At 45.3% G+C, this 23582-nt stretch overlaps 1 protein-coding gene across 1 annotated transcript; it reads left to right on the top strand.

Annotated features, from left to right (window-relative positions):
• Positions 1-2250: 2250 nt before the first annotated feature.
• On the top strand, positions 2251-16090 carry grpel1 (GrpE-like 1, mitochondrial). The gene is made up of 4 exons (XM_067991253.1): positions 2251-2400; positions 4869-5025; positions 11435-11516; positions 14849-16090. The coding sequence occupies exons 1-4, from the start codon at positions 2291-2293 to the stop codon at positions 15196-15198; spliced, it is 699 nt and encodes a 232-aa protein (XP_067847354.1). The 5' UTR covers positions 2251-2290; the 3' UTR covers positions 15199-16090.
• Positions 16091-23582: the final 7492 nt, after the last annotated feature.

The following is a 23582-nucleotide window of genomic DNA, read 5'->3' as shown; positions in this document are numbered from 1 at the left end:
AAGGGCATCCAAAGGTAGAGCTCCCTGGATGACTAAAAAAAATTGATAATAAATGGAACAGAAAAAGGAGGCTTATGATAAATGTCAGAGAAATTGGTTATAGAGGGTATAATTTCAAAGTCTGCAGATTACACAAGACTTGGAAATGTAAACAGTGAGGAGGCTAGTCGCAGACTTCAGGAGGACATAGAAAGACTGGTGAAATGGGCAGACACATGGCAGATAAAAATTGATGCAGAGAAGTGTGAAGTGATGCATTTTGGGATGGCGAATGAGGAGAGGCAATATAAACCAAATAGTACAACTTTAAAGGGGGTGCAGGAACAGAGGGACCTGGGGTTTCACATACACAAATCTTTGAAGGTGGCAGGACAAGTTAATAAAGCTGTTTAAAAAAAAAGAATATGGGACCCTTAGCTTTATAAATAGAGACGTAGAGTACAAAAGGAAGAAAGTTATGCTAAACCTTTATGAATCACTGGTTAGGTCTCCACTAGTGTATTGCGTCCAATTCTGGGCACCACACTTTAGGAAGGATGTCATGGCTTTGGAGAGAGTGCAAAGGAGACTTACCAGAATGATACCAGGGATGAGGGACTTCAGTTATGTGGAGAGATTGGAGAAGCTGAGGCTGTTCTCCGTAGAGCAGAGAAGATTATGGGATGTTCAGTAGAGTGTTCAAAATTATGTTCAAAATAGAGTAAATAAGGAGAAACTGTTTCCACTGACAGGAGGGTCAGTAACCAGAGGACACAGATTTAAGGTAATTAGCAAAAGTACCAGGAGGTAGATGAGATTTTTTTAATATAGTGAGTTGTTATGATCTGCAATGCACTTCCTGACAGGGTGGTGGAAGCAGATTCAATAATAACTTTCAAAAAGGATTTGGATAAATACTTGAAAAGGAAAAATTTGCTCGGCTATGGGGAAAGAGCGGGGGAGTGGAACTAATTGGATAGCTCTTTCAAAGAGCCGGCACAGGCATGATGGGCCGATTGGCCTCCTTCTGCGCTATAAAATTCTATGATTGACAGGCTGGCAAGGCAGGTATTTATTGCCCATCTCTATTTGCTCTGAGAAGATGTTGGTGGGCCACCTTCTATAGCAATTATTTTTAGAACTGTGTGGCTTGCTCGTCCACTTCAAAAGGGATTAAGAGTCAGTCACTCAACATAGGACTGGAGTCACATGTAGGTCAGTTCAGGTAGGGGAGGCAGGTTTCCTTCCCTGAAGGTCATTAGTGAACCAGTTGGGTATTTACAACTTTCATGTCACTCACTGTTACAGTACAGGCTGAATCACAACACACTTTACACATGCTCACCACAAAAGGCAGCTTCCACGAGTAGGCTTGCACCTCTTATGAACCAAAACTTTTTCCTCTGGGCTATACTATAAACAGTACAGATTGAATCTGCATACTTCTGATCACTCTATAAGTGCAAAGACACTAAGCTGAACTGCGAATCACTTATTTTGAAAAAAATATTTTGTAAAATCATTTTTCAGGATGTGGGCATCACTTGCAAGGCCGGCATTTGTTGCCCATCCCTGGTTGCCCTTGAGAAGGTGGGGGTGGACTTTCTTGAACCGCTGCAGTCCGTGTGGTGAAGTTATTCCCACATTGCTGTTAGGTCGGGAGTTCCAGCCACGATGAATGAACGGCGATATATGTCCAAGTCAGGATGGTGTGTGACTTACAGGGGAACTTGGAGGCGATGGTGTTCCCATGCATCTGCTGCTCTTGCCCCTCTAGGTGTGGTGGTCGCGGGTTTGGGAGGCGCTGCCCAAGAAGCCGCAGCAACTTGCTGCAGCGCCGTTCCTTCATCGTCGCTGGGTCAAAATCCTGGAACTCCCTTCACTGTGGGAGAACCGTCACCACACGGACCGCAGCGGTTCAAGAAGGCGGCTCACCTCCACCTTCTCAAGGGCAATTAGGGATGGGCAATAAATGCCGGCCTCGCCAGCGACGCCCACATCCCGTGAACGGATAAAAACCTTCTTGCGGTTCCCTGGTTTTGACAGCTCACTGTGAAACGATCGCTCTGCGCGATGATTAATCAGTCTAGCGATCCGTCCCTCACTCTCGACTACTCTCCCCTCCTCCGACCTTTCAACTTCGCCTCAACCTGAACGTGAGAAGCGAATCCCGCGCTCGCGCATCGATTGTGTGACGTCGCCGGGGCGAGTGGGAGGGTTCCGATTGGTCAGAGGAGGTGGTGGGAGGCGGCGGCGACACGTCGTTTTTGCGTCAGCGCGTTCAGCGGACGTGAGGTCGCGTGCGGGGACGATGGCCACGGCGAGCTGGGGCGGGCGAGCGCTGCGGGCGGGCTGCCGGCTGCTGCGGACAGGGACAGGCCCGGGCCCGGGTCCGGGCTGGAGCGGCACCGCCACCCGCAGGTAGGATGGTAAGGCCCGGGGTCTCACTGTGGGCCCGCACTGTGCCGAGCTCCGAGAGTCCGGGTCGATCGGGCGCCTCCTCGGCAGGTTCGGGCCTCGAGTCTCCGTTAAATGCTCCCGATTCACCGGCCGCCGATCGAGCCCCGCCACTGTGTTTCCGTGCGGCTGGTTTACCCCCTCCCCCCTCCCTCTCCCTTTCCCACATTCCCCCTCCCCTCTCCCCCCCCTCCCACATTCTCCAATGTAAGGAATCTTACACCAGGTTATAGTCCAACAATTTTATTTGAAAATCACGAGCTTTCGGAGGCTTCCTCCTTCGTCAGGTGAATATTCACCAGACCGGCAGCTCCACTTCCTCCTCCCGTCACCTACAGGTCATCCAGAACACCGCGGACATGTTTTCTCCCCCACATTAAAGCCTGGACCATCGTGGCCCCGGCTCCTCCTCCTCCTCCCCCCCCCTCCCCGGGGCTCCTCCTCCTCCTCCTCCTCCCCCCCCCCCCCCGGGGCTCCTCCTCCTCCTCCTCCTCCCCCCCGGGCTCCTCCTCCCCCTCCCCCCCCCCCCCGGGGCTCCTCCTCCCCCCCCCCCCCCGGGCTCCTCCTCCCCCTCCCCCCCCCCCCCCCCCGGGGCTCCTCCTCCTCCCCCCCCCCCCCCCCGGGGCTCCTCCTCCTCCCCCCCCCCCCCCCCGGGGCTCCTCCTCCTCCCCCCCCCCCCCCGGGGCTCCTCCTCCTCCCCCCCCCCCCCCCCCCGGGGCTCCTCCTCCTCCCCCCCCCCCCCCGGGGCTCCTCCTCCCCCTCCCCCCCCCCCCCCCGGGGCTCCTCCTCCTCCCCCCCCCCCCCCCCCCCCCGGGGCTCCTCCTCCTCCCCCCCCCCCCCCCCCCGGGGCTCCTCCTCCTCCCCCCCCCCCCCCCCGGGGCTCCTCCTCCTCCCCCCCCCCCCCCCCCCGGGGCTCCTCCTCCTCCCCCCCCCCCCCCCCCCCCCCGGGGCTCCTCCTCCTCCTCCCCCCCCCCCCCCCGGGGCTCCTCCTCCTCCCCCCCCCCCGGCTCCTCACTCCACTTCCACTCCCCCCCCCCCCCCCAGTCTCCTCACTCCGCTCTCCCCCCCCGGCTCCTCACTCAGCTCCACTGGCTTCCCGTGTCCCAGAGAATCTCCTCCTGACTCTTAAGTCCCTCCACAACCTTCTCCAGATCTTCCCCAGCCGCATTTCCCTTTGCGCACCTTCCAGTCATTTAAATTGTTTGTTCTGGGCTCCACTAAAACCGGATATTCCTTCAAACACCTTGCTACTACCCTTGAATTCCTCTCCACCCTGAGCGTCTCTACCCTTTTCCCTTTCCCCCTCTCTTTCCTCCCACACCCCGTGCCCATTCATTATCCACTCCACTGTGAAGCACTCAGATTTCTTTGTATGCAATGAGTATGATAGAAATGTAAGCTATTGAATCTTTTTGGAGTCTACAGCACAGATATTTTTGATGATTTTGGGTTCTGCTTTCCGAGTGGCTTTAATAGTCTGCCCAGTACAATTGCCAAATATTGCATCAGCTCAGAAGTTCCTTCTCCACTGGGCAGCGTTTTACTGTAATGCTTTAAAATGCCTTTATTCTAAAGATCACACCTTTCTGTGCTAAATTCCTGAGGTGCGGTGCCCAGAACTGAACACAGTACTTCAGATGCAGTCTAACCAGAGCTTTATACAACCGCAGCATAACTTCCACCCCTTTTTATTCCAGCCCCCTTGAGATGGTGATTAACATTCCATATTGTGATGGAAATTTCAAGTAGACCCATCGCTCCTCCCATCACAGCTGCCAAAGTCAGCATACACTCTAATATGGCACTGAGTTCCATTTTGATCCCTGGCTTGCTTGAGTCAATCTCAGTAAGGGTGATGGTGGGACACTACAGTTGACCTCTGTATCCCTTAGCGAAGGAGAAGAAAGATCAACCAGGGCTCCTGCTCCCAATTGATAGTGATTGATCGTTGCTGGAAGTACATAGATCTGAATGTTGGGTGAGAATATAATTGATTGGACCTGACTAGCTGATCAACACTCACTGCCCAGGCTGGGGCAAGTAAGCTGCCACTTGGGTGAAGTACTGTACAGACGCTCCCTGTGGAAAGCATGAGTCAATGCCTTCAGGTGGAGGGCTCAGATGAGAAAACTGGAATGATAAAATTAAATGAAATTTCAAATACTAAAATAACATTTAAAATTCAAAAATAAACAAGTTATCAACAGAATTATTGAATTTCCTACTAACTTAATCCATTTAATTACTTGATCCTTGTAGAATTAACAGTAATTTACTGGAGTGTAGTTACAATTCCATCCATAACTGTGTTTAATGTGTTGTGGAGTAAAACAAACAATTTTAGATTAGACCTCATACTTGATACATAAATATTTTTAGTCATGGTTGTTCTAATTTTGAAGTGTTTCATGTGAATTTAATGCATTCCTTAGGTTTCTCTGTACAGCTACTCGGCAGAAAAACACTGGACAAAGCTATGATGATGACCAAAGCCAGCCCCAGAATGAAGACAGAGGAGAACCCAGCTCAACAGAGAAAACACTAGCGGAAGAAAAGACTAAGCTGGAGGAGCAACTGAAGGACCTCACAGTAAGCATGAAATAACTAACCTTTACATTGATCCTAGATGTGAAAGTAGTAAGTCAGAGGATGTGCTGTTTTACAAGGTCAATAATATTTCTACCATGCAAAACAGAATGGCCCGAATGTCCTTGATCTCCTTGACCTAAAGACACTGTATTCTGGGTGGAATTTAGAGTGGGACCAGTTATGCTGGATCTCTCTTTCTCTCCTCCCCATGTCCCCAACACCTGCCCACGAACATGTGGGCACATGCGACTGTTGAAATTATCATGTGACATAAATCCTACATCTGCATTCTTACTAATATTTGGGCACAAGCCTGGTGTTTGAGATACTTAAAATCCATGGGATTCCCTGCTGCAATCAATATGAAAAGCACAGATTTGTTTTCTGCTGCGGCTAGGCTCTGCTGCCATTTCCGTGAGGCAGGCGTCTCAGCTGTGCCATCGATGGCACCGGTGCCCATCAACTCAGCCCCAGGGCATCACTGCAGGAGTTCCTCAGGGCAGTGTCCTAGGCCCAACCATCTTCAGCTGCTTCATCAATGACCTTCCCTCCATCATCAGCCCAAGCCTGGATGTTGTCCACGTCTTGCTGCATGCGGGCTCGGACTGCTTCGTTATTTGAGGGGTTACGAATGGAACTGAACACTGTGCAATCATCAGCAAACATCCCCATTTCTGACCTTATGATGGAGGGAAGGTCATTGATGAAGCAGCTGAAGATGGTTGGGCCTAGGACACTGCCCTGAGGAACTCCTGCAGCAATGCCCTGGGGCTGAGATGATTGGCCTCCAACAACCACTACCATCTTCCTTTGTGCTAGGTATGACTCCAGCCACTGGAGAGTTTTCCCCCTGATTCCCATTGACTTCAATTTTACTAGGGCTCCTTGGTGCCACACTCGGTCAAATGCTGCCTTGATGTCAAGGGCAGTCACTCTCGCCTCACCTCTGGAATTCAGCTCTTTTGTCCATGTTTGGAGCAGGCTGTAATGAGGTCTGGAGCCGAGTGGTCCTGGCGGAACCCAAGCAGAGCATCGGTGAGCAGGTTATTGGTGAGTTAGTGCCACTTGATAGCACTGTCGATGACACCTTCCATCACTTTGCTGATGATTGATGACTGCAGCAGTTCCAGAAGGCGGCTCACCACCACCTTCTCAAGGACAATTAGGGATGGGCAATAAATGCTGGCCTTGCCAACAACGCCCACATCCCATGAACGAATAAAAAATCATTGCTAGTAATTGTAGGAGAGAGAGGAATCCAGTACCGTTATCCAGCACGCTTTGGGGAAAAGGCTAACTGAGGGCCGCAAAGGCTTATGGGTGTGTTCATTACTTAAAGCTGCGGGAACAACTTTTGTAAAACTGCAAACTTGCAGTTTCCAAGGGATATGTTATCAATTTCAAGCTTCAAGACCTGCTAAAAGACAGTCTTGTGTATATTGTGAATATCCATCGTCTATGGAATGAGATTATATCTCAAGACCTAGTTCATATCCAGATAAAGAGTTTAAAAACAATATCCCTATGAAAGAATGATAGTGTCACACAAGCACGATAGGATAAAAGGGGGTGGGGATGTTGTACAAACCCAATGTAAGAACAGACAATGACCCCAGTTTGTTAGAATTCTCAAGACAATCCGTGACGTGAGTGCTAAGAATATAAGAAATAGGAGCAGGAGTAGGCCATACGGCCCCTTGAGCCTGCTCCCCTAGTCAGTAAGATCGTGGCGATCTTCGACCTCAACTCCACTTTCCCGCTTGATCCCCATATCCCTTGATTCCCTTAGAGTCCAAAAATCTATCGCTCTCAGTCTTGAATATACTCAACGACTGAGCATCCACAGCCTTCGGGGTATAGAATTGCAAAGATTCACAACCCTCTGAGTGAAAAAAATCCTCCTTATCTCAGTCCTAAATCGCCCACCCCTTATCCTGAGACTATATTCCCTAGTTCTAGCCAAGGAAAACAGCCTCTCCACATCAACCTGTCAAGCACTCTTAAGAATCTTATATGTTTCAATGAGATCACTTCTCATTCTCCTAAACTCCAGAGAATATAGGCCCATTCTACTCACACTGATAGGAGAAAGACTGATCACCTACTCCTAGCACAGCTATTAAAGTTGTATTGTTTTATACCTATCTTTGTCTTATTATTGCTAGTAATTGTAGTAATATTTATGCTTAGGCATTGCGATTGCCTTATTGCTTTAATGGTAGTGCATTTATGTTTAAGTAGGTGAATAAGACTATCTCTTTCGAGTTCAGTGGCCCGGACTATTTTTATTTCATCAATACCGAGTGGATGAGTAAGATTAAAAACACTATCAAACTGTGTGCAAATACTTTGAATCCCAAAATTTGGGACCTGCCAGAGGTGTATTGATGGAGTGAGCTGTACTACCACTCTACCCATGCCTGCTTCTGCCTCCCCAGGAATTGTATTGTTCTGCTGAATTGTAGTGCTGTCTTTCTTCAAGGCTACAAAGTACAATTGTCAAGTAAACACTGGCTTGAGTTCCTTCAAATCTAGTTGCTGTTGAGGCTGGAGAGCAAAACCTGGCCTTGTTTGTGCTTATCTTAATTAAGAAGGTTCAGACATTTTGGTATGTTATGCTCTGTGTTTCTATGTCGATTACAAATGGCTGTTTCTTTGTACTTTTTTGAAATGTAACAAAAACATTTGCATCCGATAACATGTAATACGAGGGAAAAACTTACTTGACCTCGTCCTCACCAATCTACCTGTCGCAAATGCATCTGTCCATGACAGTATTGGTAGGAGTGACCACCGCACAGTCCTCGTGGAGATGAAATCCCGTCTTCGCACTGAGGACACCATCCAACGTGTTGTGTGGCACTACCACCATGCTAAGTGGGATAGATTCAGAACAGATCTAGCAGCTCAAAACTGGGCATCCATGAGGCGCTGTGGGCCATCAGCAGCAGCAGAATTGTATTCCAGCACAATCTGTAACCTCATGGCCCGGCATATTCCTCACTCTACCATTACCAACAAGCCAGGGGATCAACCCTGGTTCAATGAGGAGTGTAGAAGAGCATGCCAGGAGCAGCACCAGGCGTACCGAAAAATGAGGTGCCAACCTAGTGAAGCTACAACACAGGACTACATGCATGCTAAACAGTGGAAGCAACATGCTATAGACAGAGCTAAGCGATTCCACAACCAACGGATCAGATCAAAGCTCTGCAGTCCTGCCACATCCAGTCGTGAATGGTGGTGGACAGTGAAACAACTATCAGGAGGAGGAGGCTCTGCAAACATCCCCATTCTCAATGATGGCGGAGTCCAGCACGTGAGTGCAAAAGACAAGGCTGAAGCGTTTGCAACCATCTTCAGCCAGAAGTGCCGAGTGGATAATCCATCTCAGCCTCCTCCCGATATCCCCACCATCACGGAAGCCAGTCTTCGGCCAATTCGATTCACTCCACGTGATATCAAGAAACGTCTGAGTGCACTGGATACAGCAAAGGCTATGGGCCCCGACAACATCCCAGCTGTAGTGCTGAAGACTTGTGCTCCAGAACTAGCTGCGCCTCTAGCCAAGCTGTTCCAGTACAGCTACAACACTGGCATCCACCCGACAATGTGGAAAATTGCCCAGGTATGTCCTGTCCACAAAAAGCAGGACAAATCCAATCCGGCCAATTACCGCCCCATCAGTCTACTCTCAATCATCAGCAAAGTGATGGAAGGTGTCGTCGACAGTGCTATCAAGCGGCACTTACTCACCAATAACCTGCTCACCGATGCTCAGTTTGGTTTCCGCCAGGACCACTCTGCTCCAGACCTCATTACAGCCTTGGTCCAAACATGGACAAAAGAGCTTAATTCCAGAGGTGAGGTGAGAGTGACTGCCCTTGACATCAAGGCAGCATTTGACCGAGTGTGGCACCAAGGAGCCCTAGTAAAATTGAAGTCAATGGGAATCAGGGGGAAAACTCTCCAGTGGCTGGAGTCATACCGAGCACAAAGGAAGATGGTAGTGGTTGTTGGAGGCCAATCATCTCAGCCCCAGGGCATTGCTGCAGGAGTTCTTCAGGGCAGTGTCCTTGGCCCAACCATCTTCAGCTGCTTCATCAATGACCTTCCCTCCATCATAAGGTCAGAAATGGGGATGTTCGCTGATGACTGCACAGTGTTCAGTTCCATTCGCAACCCCTCAGATAATGAAGCAGTCCGAGCCTGCATGCAGCAAGACCTGGACAACATCCAGGCTTGGGCTGATAAGTGGCAAGTAACATTCGCGCCAGATAAGTGCCAGGCAATGACCATCTCCAACAAGAGAGAGTCTAACCACCTCCCCTTGACATTCAACGGCATTACCATCGCCGAATCCCCCACCATCAACATCCTGGGGGTCACCATTGACCAGAAACTTAACTGGACCAGCCATATAAATACTGTGGCTACGAGAGCAGGTCAGAGGCTGGGTATTCTGCGGCGAGTGACTCACCTCCTGACTCCCCAAAGCCTTTCCACCATCTACAAGGCACAAGTCAGGAGTGTGAAGGAATACTCTCCACTTGCCTGGATGAGTGCAGCTCCAACAACACTCAAGAAGCTCGACACCATCCAAGATAAAGCAGCCCGCTTGATTGGCACCCCATCCACCACCCTAAACATTCACTCCCTTCACCACCGGCGCACTGTGGCTGCAGTGTGCACCATCCACAGGATGCACTGCAGCAACTCGCCAAGGCTTCTTCGACAGCACCTCCCAAACCCGCGACCTCTACCACCTAGAAGGACAAGGGCAGCAGGCGCATGGGAACAACACCACCTGCACGTTCCCCTCCAAGTCACACACCATCCCGACTTGGAAATATATCGCTGTTCCTTCATTGTCGCTGGGTCAAAATCCTGGAACTCCCTTCCTAACAGCACTGTGGGAGAACCCTCACCACACGGACTGCAGCGGTTCAAGAAGGCGGCTCACCACCACCTTCTCGAGGGCAATTAGGGATGGGCAATAAATGCCGGCCTTGCCAGCGACGCCCACATCCCATGAACGAATAAAAAAAAAATATCTGAAGTGTGACAGACAAGAAGTGCATGCATGTGTAAAATTTTTATATGGGGTAACTCTTTGCAAGTACTTTTTAAATGAGTTGAGAGTTTCTGCCTCTACCACCCTTTCAGGCAGTGAGTTCCAGACCCCTACCACCCTCTGGGTGAAAAACTTTCTCCTCAACTCCCCTCTAATCCTTCTACCAATTACTTTAAATCTATGCCCCCTGGTCACTGACCCCACTGCTAAGGGAAATAGGTCCTCCCTATCCACTCTATCTAGGCCCCTCATAATTTTATATACCTCAATTAAATCTCCCCTCAGCCTCCTTTGTTCCAAAGAAAACAACCCAGCCTATCCAATCTTTTCTCATAGCTATAATTCTCCAGCCCTGGCAACATCCTCGTAAATCTCCTCTGTACCTCTCTAGTACAATCACACCTTTCCTGTAATGTGGTGACCAGAACTGTATGCAGTACTCAAGCTGTGGCCTAACCAATGTCTTTTACAGCTCTAGCGTAACCTCCCTGCTCTTATATTCTGTGCCTCGGCTAATAAAGCAAAGTATCCTGTATGTCTTTTTAACCACCTTATCTAGCTGTCCTGCTATCTTCAGGGAACTGTGGACATGCACTCCAAGGTCCCTTTGTTCCTTTACACCTCTCTGTATCCTCCCATTTATTGTGTATTCTTGCCTTGTTTGCCCTCCCCAAATGCATTACCTCGCACTTCTCCGGACTGAATTCCATTTGCCACTTTTCTGCCCATCTGACCAGTCCATTGATATCGTCCTGCAGTCTACAGCTTTCCTCTTCACTAACAACCACACAGCCAATTTTTGTATCATCTGCAAACTTCTTGTTCAAGCCTCCCACATTCAAGTCGAAATCATTAATATATACCACAAAAAGCAAGGGATCCAATACTGAGCCTTGTGGGACCCCACTGGAAACAGCCTTCCAGTCGTAAAAACACCTGTCGACCATTACCCTTTGCTTCCTTCCATGGTGCAAATTTTGGATCCAACTAGCCATTTTCCCTTGGATCCCATGGCTTTTACTTTTTTGACCAGTCTGCCATGTGGGACCTTGTCAAAAGCCTTGCTAAAATCCATGTAGACTACATCAAACACACTACCCTCATCGATCCTTGTTATCTCCTCAAAAAATTCCATGTTGGAATGTAACCTTTGTGGATCAGGTAATCATTGTCTTAACCAGCTGGGAGTTGTATAGAAGGTAAATTTATAGATTAAACATAATGGGAATTAATCACGTTGATATATGAAATAGCTCTAATACTTAAATAAAGAATAGAACTGCGATACCACTATTTGAAGTGAAAAATGCCATGTGGACACTTTATATTTTGTAGGACAAGTATAAACGAGCACTAGCAGATACTGAAAACCTACGTCAAAGAAGCCAAAAACTGGTTGAAGAAGCTAAGTTATATGGTAAGAGTACCCCAACATCGGATACCAGTAATATTGGATTTGCACACAATCCAGCAGTGTTGCTGAGATGACTAACACTTTTCATTACTGTTGACTACACAGTTATTTCACCTGCAGACTGAGATGTCATAAAAATTTGGGATGGCGCAGTTGTATCACCTGTGCTGTTGGTCGGGGGACAGGAAGGGAGCAAAAAACTGGAGACTTGTTATCACAGGATGCTCTTGTATCTTTAGTCATTAATTTCAGTGTTGTATTAGCAGAGGTCTGGAAGGAAGTCACCAGGCCATCAGCAGGGGATGGTGTTTTGAAATGGATTGTGCTACATTGGAAAGTTGAGAATGGGTAGATTGATTTGAAAGCCCTACTTCCTATACTGTCGTCCTGGTACCATACAGAATGAGTTTATCATTACTTTATCAGAAGCCATTGTATTGTGGTTTCCTAGTTCTTTGCAGCTTTTCAAGAATTTTTGCTTACCTCGAGTAGGCAGCTCTCTGGTGCTGTTAATGCACCAATGGGCAGGATTAACCAACCCGTTCATTGTTAGAGCTTCTTGTGTGTATTTCCTATTGGGGTTGGATGTCCTTGGTTGAGTTTAAATGTGCAACTCATCAGAACGATGTGTTTTCAAGCCCTGGTTGAAATTAAATAGTTAACAGGCTGCTTTATTAAAGATAAGTTGCAGATGGAGCTGTAACATCTTTGATTACATGGCCTGAGACAGGTTACCAAGTTTGAAGGATGAAGACCATTCTGTCTTGTTTATGTAAATAAGCTTCTATTTAGGGGATCTTTGAATTAATCTGTCGGACGGTAAATTTTAGCCATCTCCATCTAGTTTGGATTTAGATTCAGATGCAACCTGTTCAGTGCCTCCTGTTTCCACACAGCTGTTCTGCTATGGGTAGAGCATAAATATAGACTTATGTGTTTTGTCTGCGATGCAATCGTGCCTTTGTAGCGTTTAAGACCCAGGAATCGTTACATTTGACTGTTCCAGATATGTCATCCTATGAAATTCAACCTTGTGTCAGTTTATCTGGCTTGTACCAACTCTTAATAATCACTTGGCTTGTGTTTTTTCTCCATTTGGTCTGTTCTAATGCTAATCCCTGTTTTGCTTTGTTTGGTCTCTTCTGATTTCTTTTTTGCATGGTGTGCTCTGACCTTGTACTGTGTCTTTTTTAAATCTCTTTTTTTCCTCCCCTGTGGTTTGTTCTAATAATAACCACTTGTCTTTTTTCATTTAGAGTATTCCACTTCCCTTACTTTGCTTTGTTCAGGTTCTCCTAGTACTAACTACTTTTTTTGTATTATTTGGTCTGTTCTTGTATTAACTGTCCCTTTCTTTCCCATCTTTGGTCTGTTTTAATACTAATAATGTTATCCTTCCTTCCAACACTACCTCACCTTTTTTAACCCCCTTTTGGTTTGTTCTAATTCTAACTACTTGCCTGTGAGTTTTTTTTCTTTCCATGTAGTTTGTTCTTCAAACGCTAATAACTGCTTGCAGTATTTTTGCTTTGGTCTGTTTAAAAAAAAAAAAAAATTCAGGTTTCATTGGTGTCCTGCACAATTACAGACATGCACACAATGGATAAGGGTAACCATGAGTCTGCATAGATCTCGTTCAAAAGCTGGCATGGAAAGTATAAGTTATCTGGGAGATCATGTGGAGTTGAAACTTCTTCTGACTAAGATCAGAAGAGTAAGCAATGCTAGCCTGTTCTAACTGGGTAAAAGGAGAATGATATGGTATTCGTAGGTGGTAAGCATATTATGCCCCTTCTCTATCTGTGGCTCGCAGTAAAAATACTTCAGCATCTCTGGACCTCCATTCATGGTTTGCTGGCCGAGATGTCGATATGGTGCTATTCAGCGTTATTCCTTTCTGCCCTGTGTAGTGCTGATGATTTTAGGATTTGGGGCTATTTCAGCATCTGTAGTGAAAAGTGAAACAGCTCTATAGTTGGTTGTGTACTTTGGTTTTCTTCCTTCCTGTGGGGAGGGGGGGGAAGCCTGAACTCCATTTGGTAATTACCCAGTTGTTGCATTTGAAATCGAGACTTGCTGTGTGTGAAATTGCCGTGCACCCCATGTCCCATTGCTCTATGATGCAGTCTTGGAGCATTCCTGAGCGTGGTCATTAAGCATAACACTGCTTGGGATTGTCCTGGACAAAACAATTAGTGGAAAATATTGCACTGTATTTGCCTTTTAGTTGTGATCATTCTAGTTATTGGAGGCCAAGAGTTCCAAGTGATGTGTCTCAGACTCCAATGTATTAAGTTTGACAGTAAGCTGCTTTTAGTGTTCTACATTTAATAAGGACTACATCAAAAACTGAGTCAGAAATCGAGTCTAGGTTCATGACCATAGATTACTTTAATCTGGGTCAAATTTGTTTACTGTACCATGAAACTGTACCCAAGCAATAGTCAGGCCTTCAGGAGAGAGAGAGAAAATTGGGGGGTGGGAAAGGAAGGCATACAGTAAGACCGGAGTATACTAAACTTCAGCTTACTGAAAATTTATATTTGCCTCACCAATAATGCCACCGTGTTTTAATTTTGCATAAAAGTAATTTTAAAGTTACTTGTTTTTAAAGCATTTTTTCCCTGCAGCCAAGCAATTTGACACTTGGTAATAACTATTAAACTTGAAGCAGAAGTCTCAACATCTTTATCCCTTTTGTGTATATGTTTTGTTTCCTGGTTTGGGGGTGAATTTTTTCATTTTTGACATTTAAGCATAATATAAGCATATAATTGCATCAGCTAACCATTGCAAAATAGACTTGTTTCTGTCAATAAAAAATTTCAATTCGGAGAGTTTGACATTCTAATTTTCCCAAGTGACAGTGTCATGCTGCTGCTTAAAAGTAGATTGACATTAGTCTGTCTACAAGTTGGTTCAATTTATAGAATTGTAAACAATTTTACAACACCAAGTTATAGTCCAACGATTTTATTTTTAATCCCACAAGCTTTCGGGGGCTTTCCCCTTCCTCAGGCGGTGTGGATATAGAAGTAATTGTACTGTGCTGTTTGAGATGTACTGAACAATTATGAAACGTGGCAGAGAATCAAGATTTTTTTTAAAAAGCAAAAAAAAGTACAATTAATTATCAGGTAAAATGACAAAGCCACAGAGGAGAAGAAATAACCTAGTGAAACTCTGGTGGTATAGTTACCAACACCTTGAGTGAAGCTAAAATGTTACCATTGCTTTTAACATTGTGTTTTTAACATTTCCTCTCTATTTTCTTTTGTACATTTTATTTACACTAGGATCCCATCAGAGTTTTGACTGTCATTTTTCCCTTTAAGGTATTCAGGGTTTCTGCAAGGACCTGTTGGAGGTGGCAGATGTCCTTGAGAAAGCAACGGAGAGCGTGCCCAAAGAGGAGATCACGGAACGGAACCCCCACTTGAAGAGTCTCTACGAGGGTCTCATCATGACAGACGTGCAACTTCAGAAAGTGTTTTCCAAGCATGGCCTTGTCAAACTGAATCCCATTGGAGCCAAGTTTGATCCCTATGAGCATGAAGCTCTTTTCCACACGCCCGTGGAAGGGAAGGAGCCAGGCTCTGTGGCGCTGGTGACCAAGATAGGGTACAAGCTTCATGGACGCACCCTTCGGCCAGCATTAGTTGGTGTTGTCAAAGGAGCAGAATGACAGTGGTGGGGAATGACTGATGCAGTATAGTTCAAGAATGGCCATACAGTTTGTGTTCTTTGGCTAATGGATTTTTTGTTTTATTGTTAATGAAGTACTGAAGATAATCCTGATATTTACAACAAATAAGGGTCTGCAGGTTTGAAAGATAATTCACTATTAAAAGTGAAAGTGTGCTGACTTCATTAAAATGAGCTATTTTTTTCTGTTTCGGGTGTTGGTCACCAATAAATGTTCAGATCTTTTAATAGCCTCCCATAGAGTTTACTACAGACTCTTCAGAGTTCAAAACGTTGGAATGTGCATTTGGTTAGAGTTCTAGTCTGACTTTGATTGTCTAGTTGTCATTTGGCACAATGCCTCATTACTCTTTTCCCTGCTCCCAACCAGACTTCCCATTATTCTAACAGCTAAAATGGTCTTCATATCAAAACCGAGAGAGAAAAAAAAAATCTGTTATTCAAAGTATCCACTTGTATGGTTTTATTGTGCATAATCAATAATTGTCCACTTTGTGGACTGTTTAGTATTTTACACTTAATCTTTAAAATTGTGAATTGTACACTGTACAAAATTGAGTTTAATTTTAATTTAAACTTTACTAGAAAACTGATCAGGTTATGAAATATTAAGTTTAATATTCCCGAGTGGTGTATGTTGTGAGAATTGGTATAGGTGGCATTCTTTTCCGTTGCAATGTCACTAGAAGTACAACAATAGGAACATGTTAAATGGAACTATTCCCTGTATATTCTGTGGATTACAAGGAATGATTGTATAAGTGAACAGTTTTTTTTTCTCCTCACTTGTGGGAACACTGTAAGAGCTAACTACTTCAATTGTTAAAGATACCACAATATTTTAAAAAATAAATTTGACCAATTTAAACTAATGGTTTGAATCTATTCTAAATTATGTGGATAAAACTAGTATTGTTAATTTTAATTATTGCAATTATTGACTTAAAATAAAGGAACATCATATGATGCTCATGGTCCTTGGGGGGAAAAAAGGGAGGACAGTTCTTTAATGTTTTCCATAGCCTGCATGCTTGATTTTTTTAAAAATGCTATTACAATAAAAGAAAAATAGTTTTCCCTATCTAATTTCTAATTTAAAACCTCTGCAGGTCTGATTAATATTAACTGACTTGGAATGAATTGAATATTTTGTAATTTAATTTTTAAGATATTTTGCCCTCATTTGTGAAATTGCTTTTTCTTTAGACTTCAAGGCAAGTTAGCCTAATTGGCCTCTAGATGGAGCCAGAAGTTGCATGGTTGGGCTGGTTTCAAATACACCACTCGTTAGTTGCAATAAAAAGCAAAATACTGCAGATGCTGGAATCAAACAAAAGCAGAAAATGCTGGAAGCACACAGGTCAGTCAGCATCTGTGAAGAGAACAGACAAGTTAACATTTTGAAGGGTCTGCACCTGAAAGATTAACTTGTTGTCTTTCCACAGATGCTGACTGACCTGTGTGTTTCCAGCACTTGTAAGTTGCACGCACCTGGTGTAAATTCTTTCAGTAACTGCAAATTTCCATGGAAACATTAGTTCTCTCACTACAGCATAATACATCGCAAGGTAGAGAACTGAGTTCATAACTGGTGTCAGCAGCTATAATAAAAGATCCAATATTGGTAGTATCACTATGACAAAAAAAAAAGATTAAAAAGTAACAATCTTTTTGAAACTGCCAATCAAGAATAAGTTTTCATTAAATGAAGTAATTTTTAAACATTTTCTGTAGCTATTTTCAATTTCATATGAAATGACCAGACGGCTAGTTTAGAGGCAATGCAGAGCCTAACAGGGAGCTGAACAAACATGCAGGGGCTGGAAAAGTAACTTCAGGACTGAATGTTACAGGATATTGCTTGAACGAGTACTTCATAGTAATTAGTTGGAGGCAAAATTGGGCCGTGTAGTACCCGTTTTGTAGATGCTACGTGGACTCCTAAGCCCTGAAAATGGCATCCAAGATGTGCACACACTTCCGTTGCGAAGTGTGCAGGACACCATCTTGGTAAAGTTGATCCTACCAAATGCCGGCAGCATGTAGAGAAGGGAGATTACGATGTAAATCAGTGTACAACACTGATTTGAAGTCGCCGGCGGCATTTTGGAACTCCCACGCTCCAGCTAACGCACTGTCTTAACCTCGTACAGTTGAACAGGACTTAAATAGCATGGAGGACTCCCCACCAATGCTATTTAAAGGGATCAGGCAGGAGTTACAGGATTAGTTATTCTGGCTGCTGGTGCAATTGTATGTGTTTTTGGAAGCTTCCTATACTTGGAGAAAGTTGCAATATTCTATAGAGTGGTCTGGCGGTCTTGCAGTACTGTTAGTGACATTTAAAGTAGTGGGCTGACCAAAGCTGCTTCCAGACATGAGTGGCTTGCCAGGGCTTCCTCTGGGAATTGAACATGACTGGGAGCATGCAGAGCAGGACAAGCTGTCAGAAGAGAGAGAGGAGGAAAAGACAGGGAGGCAACAAGACAACAGGCCCTGTCTGCCAGGGCTCTGCATGACCAGATGATTAATGAGCGACACCAATAACCTCAACGACACTTCCCCATTCACCAACAGTCCCACGCTCCTTACCTTTCCTCTCTCACATGACCATCAAATCATCCTTCTTCTGATTACACATTGCTTCCTCAGCTCATTGCAGAAATGCAAACCACACCAAATACAAATTCATAATCACACCTATAGATTTACACATAAAATTATTCAAACAAACTGATACTATTCACCCTTATGCATTCCCTTAGTGCCTGTTATTCGTCTGCCTTTACTTTTCCTAGTGCTCCTAAGAGGTGTATCGCCAGTGGTTGGAGCATAGGTGGTGAAAGACTGCGAGGGGCCTGCTTCAGACTGCACCATCTCAGCCTGGGCTGCAGCAGTCTGACCTGGCTGGCTGACGGGCAACAGCAAGGGCACTGGAGAAGTGGCAGGGGTGGGAGCTGGAATGCTGTCACCCTGAGAGAGGACAACAGGTTCATCTTCTGTGGCGCCACTGCCACTCTCCCAGGGCGGCACCTCAGCAATCCTGGTGATCTGCTGGAGAACAGATTGCTGGACTGCTGTGATGCCATGGAAGCCCCCTTCCACTGTGGAACTCAGCCATGATAGCAGCAGTCAGACTTTGGATGGCAGATGTTTGTGCTGCAATGGAAGCTGTGACATTAGTCATCAGATGCTGCATCATAATGAATTCCACAGGTGTGCTGATGGAGGTGACCTTTCCATGTGGGAAAGGATGGACTCCAAACTCTGTGCAAAACCCTGTGCCAAGATGGAGGTGGACTCCCTATGCTCCTTGACATTATTCGTAGGCTTTCTGGCAGGCTTTCCAGTGCACCAAGCATTTGGCTGTGTATGCCCATCAGCCGCCTTCTGCAGCCTGGGCTACTGAAGTCCTCATCTGACTCCTCTGCAGCAGAACTGGCGAGCTGGTACCTGCAGTATCTGTTCCCCCTGCTGTGCACTTGTGCCCAGTGAACCTTCCTCTATCCTAGACTCTAAAGTACACGCAGTGTCAGTCTCTGAGCTGGTGGCTGCGAGTGTAAGATTGAGTGACGGTGTGTCTGCACATCACTGTCATCTTCCTCTGACTGCCAGTTCCAGTTCTTGGGTATCTGAAATGACAAAGGGACACGAGTTGAGTTGTGATGCGGGGAGAAGAGAAAGTAAGTCGTGCGTGCTTACACCATCTGCAGCACGTGAGTCAGAAAAGATTGGGCTGAGGGAGAAGTGGGAAGTGAGAAGGAGGATTAGGTATACAGAGACCCTCGTTATCGATACCTCAAGCACCGCAGTGGCCACTGCCTCAGCAACGGCCCGTCCAATGGTGGACAGCACTGTCTCCTCCATGGGAGTGAGGACGTGTAAGCGTGCCTGTCCTCCCCCAGCGCCAATGTAAGCAGTAAACAATATGAAAGTGAGTACATGAAGCTATGGCTGAGTTAGACAACATAAACAAAAAAAAATGAGGGCCCCACGAGTAAAGTGCAGCAGGTTAGCAGCATATTTACATGGGTGTGCTGTAGTCCCGCTGTGACTGGAGGTGAATCCAGCCCACAACATTTTAATTCGCTGTGGTTCAGAGGTGGTACAGCAGACTGAACTGCCCAGATATGCTTCATCTGAAACATTCACTGTAACGGGACAAATCTGGAGTCAGAGAGCTGAGGAGTGAGTCATGGAAGAATAATGCTGGGAAGTTAACAGTCGAGGAATGTACAGTGTAGTTTGTTGGACAAACTGAAAGGGAATCAGATAATAAATTGGCAAACACAAACACAAATAGGTTTTTGTGTATCTTATCATTCTATCTGCCAGTTAGAAGTGCGCTCGGCCATTTTTAAAAAAATCAATCTGCTGTGCTGGATAGGAAGGTCTCTGGTTTAATCATAGTTCTGCACTGAGTTAGCTAATCAAGCAACACAATTAGCCTCAGCACCCTTGGTTAAGAAAAGATCAGAAAGGGTTTCCACTGCTGTTCTAGACATTGATTCTCTGTTGGGAAAAAAAAATCCTTTTGTGGATATCTGATGAAGATAGGATTGGATTTAGCTGTGATGGCCCTAAAGTCTGATATCCCATCTGGACTCTGCTTAGCTTGAAAAATGGCCACTTGTGCAAAGTATTGGAGGGGGAGCGGTCAATCAACAGTCATAGACCTGTACCTACAAGAGTTAGTGTTTTCAGGGACTAGGATAGGAAATTGGGAACAATTAATAAATCTATTGCCCGGACTTCACGGGTTAAGTTACGAGGAGAGATTACACAAATTGGGGTTGTATTCTCTAGAGTTTCGAAGGTTGAGGGGTGATCTGATCGAAGTTTATAAGGTATTAAGGGGAACAGATAGGGTGGATAGAGAGAAACTATTTCCGCTGGTCGGGGATTTTAGGAGTAGGGGGCACAGTCTAAAAATTAGAGCCAGACCTTTCAGGAGTGAGATTAGAAAACATTTCTACACACAAAGGGTTGTAGAAGTTTGGAACTCTCTTCCGCAAACGGCAATTGATACTAGCTCAATTGCTAAATTTAAATCTGAAATAGAAAGCTTTTTGGCAACCAAAGGTATTAAGGGATATGGGCCAAAGGCAGGTATATGGAGTTAGATCACAATCAGCCATGATCTTATCAAATGGTGGAGCAGGCATGAGGGGATGAATGGCCTACTCCTGTTCCTATGTTCCTATATAGATGGGAAAACATTTTTTTTAAATGAAGAAAATTGGTGCAGTACAGTATTTCCACTAGTCACTAGTATGCTCCGTAAAAAGACATTTACAAAACTGCACCACAGATATCTCATAATAGTAAAATGTGTGAATATAGGTCTTAACATGTTTGCACAGAGTCAAACATCTTCACCTGCACAATACACAATACTTACTAACACCCTCCTATGTGGGTTAACTGCTTGTTTACTCTCCATAAACATAAGAACACAAGAAATAGAAGCAGGAATAGGCCAGACGGCCCCTCGAGCCAGCTCTGCCAATGAGATCATGGCTGATCTTCGACCACCACTCCACTTTCCCATCCTATCACCAGATCCCTTGACTCCCTTAGAGTCCAAATATCTATCGATCTCAGTCTTGAATATACTCAACGACTGAGCATCCACAGTCCTCTGGAGTAGAGAATGCCAAAGATTCATGATGCTGAGTGAAGAAATTCCTCCTCATCTCAGTCCTAAATGTCCAACGCCTTATCCTGAGACTATGTCCCCTAGTTCTAGACTCTCCAGCCAGGGGAAACAGCTTCTCAGCATCTACCCTGTCAAGCCCTCTTAGAATCTTATATGTTTCAATGAGCTCACCCTCATTTTTAAACTCCAGAGAGTATAGGCCCATTCTACTCAATCATCCCTCATAGGACAACCCTCTCATCCCAGGAATCAATCGAGTGAACCTTCGTTGCATCCCCTCTAAGGCAAGTATATCCTTCCTTAGGTAAGGAGATCAAAACTATACACAGTACTCCAAAACCCTGTACAATTGCAGCACGACCTCCTTACTCTTGTACTCCAACCCCCTTGCAATAAAGGCCAACATACCATTTGCCTTCCTAATTGCTTGCTGTACCTGCATGTTAACTTTGTGTTTTGTGTACAAGGACACCCAAATCACTCTGAACACCATTTTTAAAAATTCAGTTTTTCTATTTTTCCTACCAAAGTGAATAACCTCACATTTCCCCACGTTATACTCCATCTGCCACCTTCTTGCCCTCTCACTTAAGCTGTCGATATCCTTTTCCGTCCTCCTCACAGCTTACTTTCCCACCTAGCTTTGTATCGTCAGCAAACTTGGATACATTACACTCGGTCCCTTCATCTAAGTCATTAATGTAGATTGTAAATAGCTGAGGCCTAAGCACCGATCCCTGCGGCACCCCACTAGTTACAGCCTGCTAACCCGAAAATGACGCGTTCATTCCTATTCTGTTTTCTGTCCGTTAAACTAATCCTCAATCCATGCTAATATATTACCCTCAATCCCTTAGCCCTAATCTTGTGTAACAACCTCTTATGTGGCACCTTATCATATGTCTTTTGAAAATCCAAATATACTACATCCACTGGTTCCGCCTTATCTACCATGCTAATTACACCTTCAAAAACTCTAATAGATTTGTCAAGCTTGATTTCCCTTTCATGAAACCGTGTTGACTCTGCCCAATCATATTATGATTTTCTAGGTGCCCTGTTACTACGCCCTTAATAATAGATTCTAGCATTTTCCCTGCTACTGATGTCAGGCTAACTGGCCTGTTCAGTGTCCTGTAGTTCCCTGTTTTCTCGTTCCCTCCTTTCTTGAATAGCGGGGTAACATTTGCCACCTTCCAATCCACGGGGACCGTTTTAGAATCTAGGGAATTCTGGAAGATCCAAATGAATGCATCCACTATCTCTGCAGCCACCTCTTTTAAAACCCTAGGATGTAGGCCATCAGCTCCAGGAGATTTGTCAGCTTTTAGACCCAATAGTTTTTCTAAAACTTTTTCTTTACTAATCTTAATTACTTTAAGTTCCTCACTCTCATTAAACCCTTGATTCCCCACTATTTCGGGTATATTTTTTGTGTCTTCTATTGTGAAGACAGATATAAAATATTTGTTTAACATCTCTGCCATTCCCTTATTCCCCATTATAATTTCTCCTGTCTCTGCCTCTAAGGGACCTATGTTTACTTTTGCTAATCTCTTCCTTTTTATATGCTTGTAGAAGCTCTTACAATCTGTTGTTATATTTCTTGCTAGTTTATATTCTATTTTCTCCCACTTCATCAATTTCTTGGTTATCCTTTGCTGATTTCTAAAACTCTCTCAATCCTCAGGCTTACTATTCTTTTTGGCAACATTGCAAGCATCTTCTTTTAGTCTAATACTATCCTTACCTTCTCTAGTTAACCATGGTTGGATCACTTTTCCGAAGAAGTTTTTATTCCTCAAGGATATGTATATTCATTGTAAATTATGAATGATTTCTTTAAATGTTTGCCATTGCTTATCTACCATCATATCTTTTAAAAACCCATCTGGTTCACTAATGTGTTCAATTTAGGGAAGGAAACCTGCAATCCATACCCGGTCTGGCCTATATGTGACTCCAGACCCACAACAATGTGGTTGATTCTTAATCACCCTCTGAAATAGCCGAGCAAGCCACTCAGTTGTACAATCTCACTACAAGAAGTCATAATAAGAATAAAACCGGACGGACCACCCAGCATCGGACCACTAGGCACCGGACACAACAAAGGAAAACCAAGCCCAGTCGACCTTGCAAAGTCCTCCTCACTAACATCTGGGGACTTGTGCCAAAATTGAGAGAGCTGTCCCACAGACCAGTCAAGCAACAGCCTGACATATCCATACTCACAGAATCATACCTTGCAGCCAACGTCCCAGACTCTTCCATCACCATCCCTGGGTATCTCCTGTCCCAACGGCAGGACAGACCCACCAGAGGTGGCGGTACAGTGATATACAGTCAGGAGGGAGTGGCCCTGGGAGTCCTCAACATTGACTCCGGACCCCATGAAATCTCATGGCATCAGGTCAAACATGGGCAAGGAAACCTCCTGCTGATTACCACCAACCGCACTCCCTCAGCTGATGAATCAGTCCTCCTCCATGTTGAGCACCACTTGGAGGAAGCACTGAGGGTAGCAAGGGCACAGAATGTACTCTGGGTGGGGGACTTCAATGTCCATCACCAAGAGTGGCTCGGCAGCACTACTACTGACCGAGCTGGCTAGAGTCCTGAAGGAGATAACTGCCAGACTGGGCCTGCAGCAGCTGGTGAGCGAACCAACACGAGGGAAAAACCTACTTGTCCTTGTCCTCACC

Source organism: Heptranchias perlo, chromosome 1 (genome assembly GCF_035084215.1).
Source record: "Heptranchias perlo isolate sHepPer1 chromosome 1, sHepPer1.hap1, whole genome shotgun sequence".
NCBI lineage: Eukaryota > Metazoa > Chordata > Chondrichthyes > Hexanchiformes > Hexanchidae > Heptranchias > Heptranchias perlo.
The sequence above is the reverse complement of the archived record's forward strand: the minus strand, read 5'-3'. Positions and strand labels throughout refer to the sequence as shown.

Coding starts and splice junctions, on each gene's coding strand:
- grpel1 (XM_067991253.1), top strand. CDS start 2,291: ATGGCCACGGCGAGCTGGGGCGGGCGAGCGCTGCGGGCGGGCTGCCGG. Junction 2,401..4,868: donor AGCGGCACCGCCACCCGCAG/GTAGGATGGTAA, acceptor TGCATTCCTTAG/GTTTCTCTGTACAGCTACTC. Junction 11,517..14,848: donor TGAAGAAGCTAAGTTATATG/GTAAGAGTACCC, acceptor TTTCCCTTTAAG/GTATTCAGGGTTTCTGCAAG.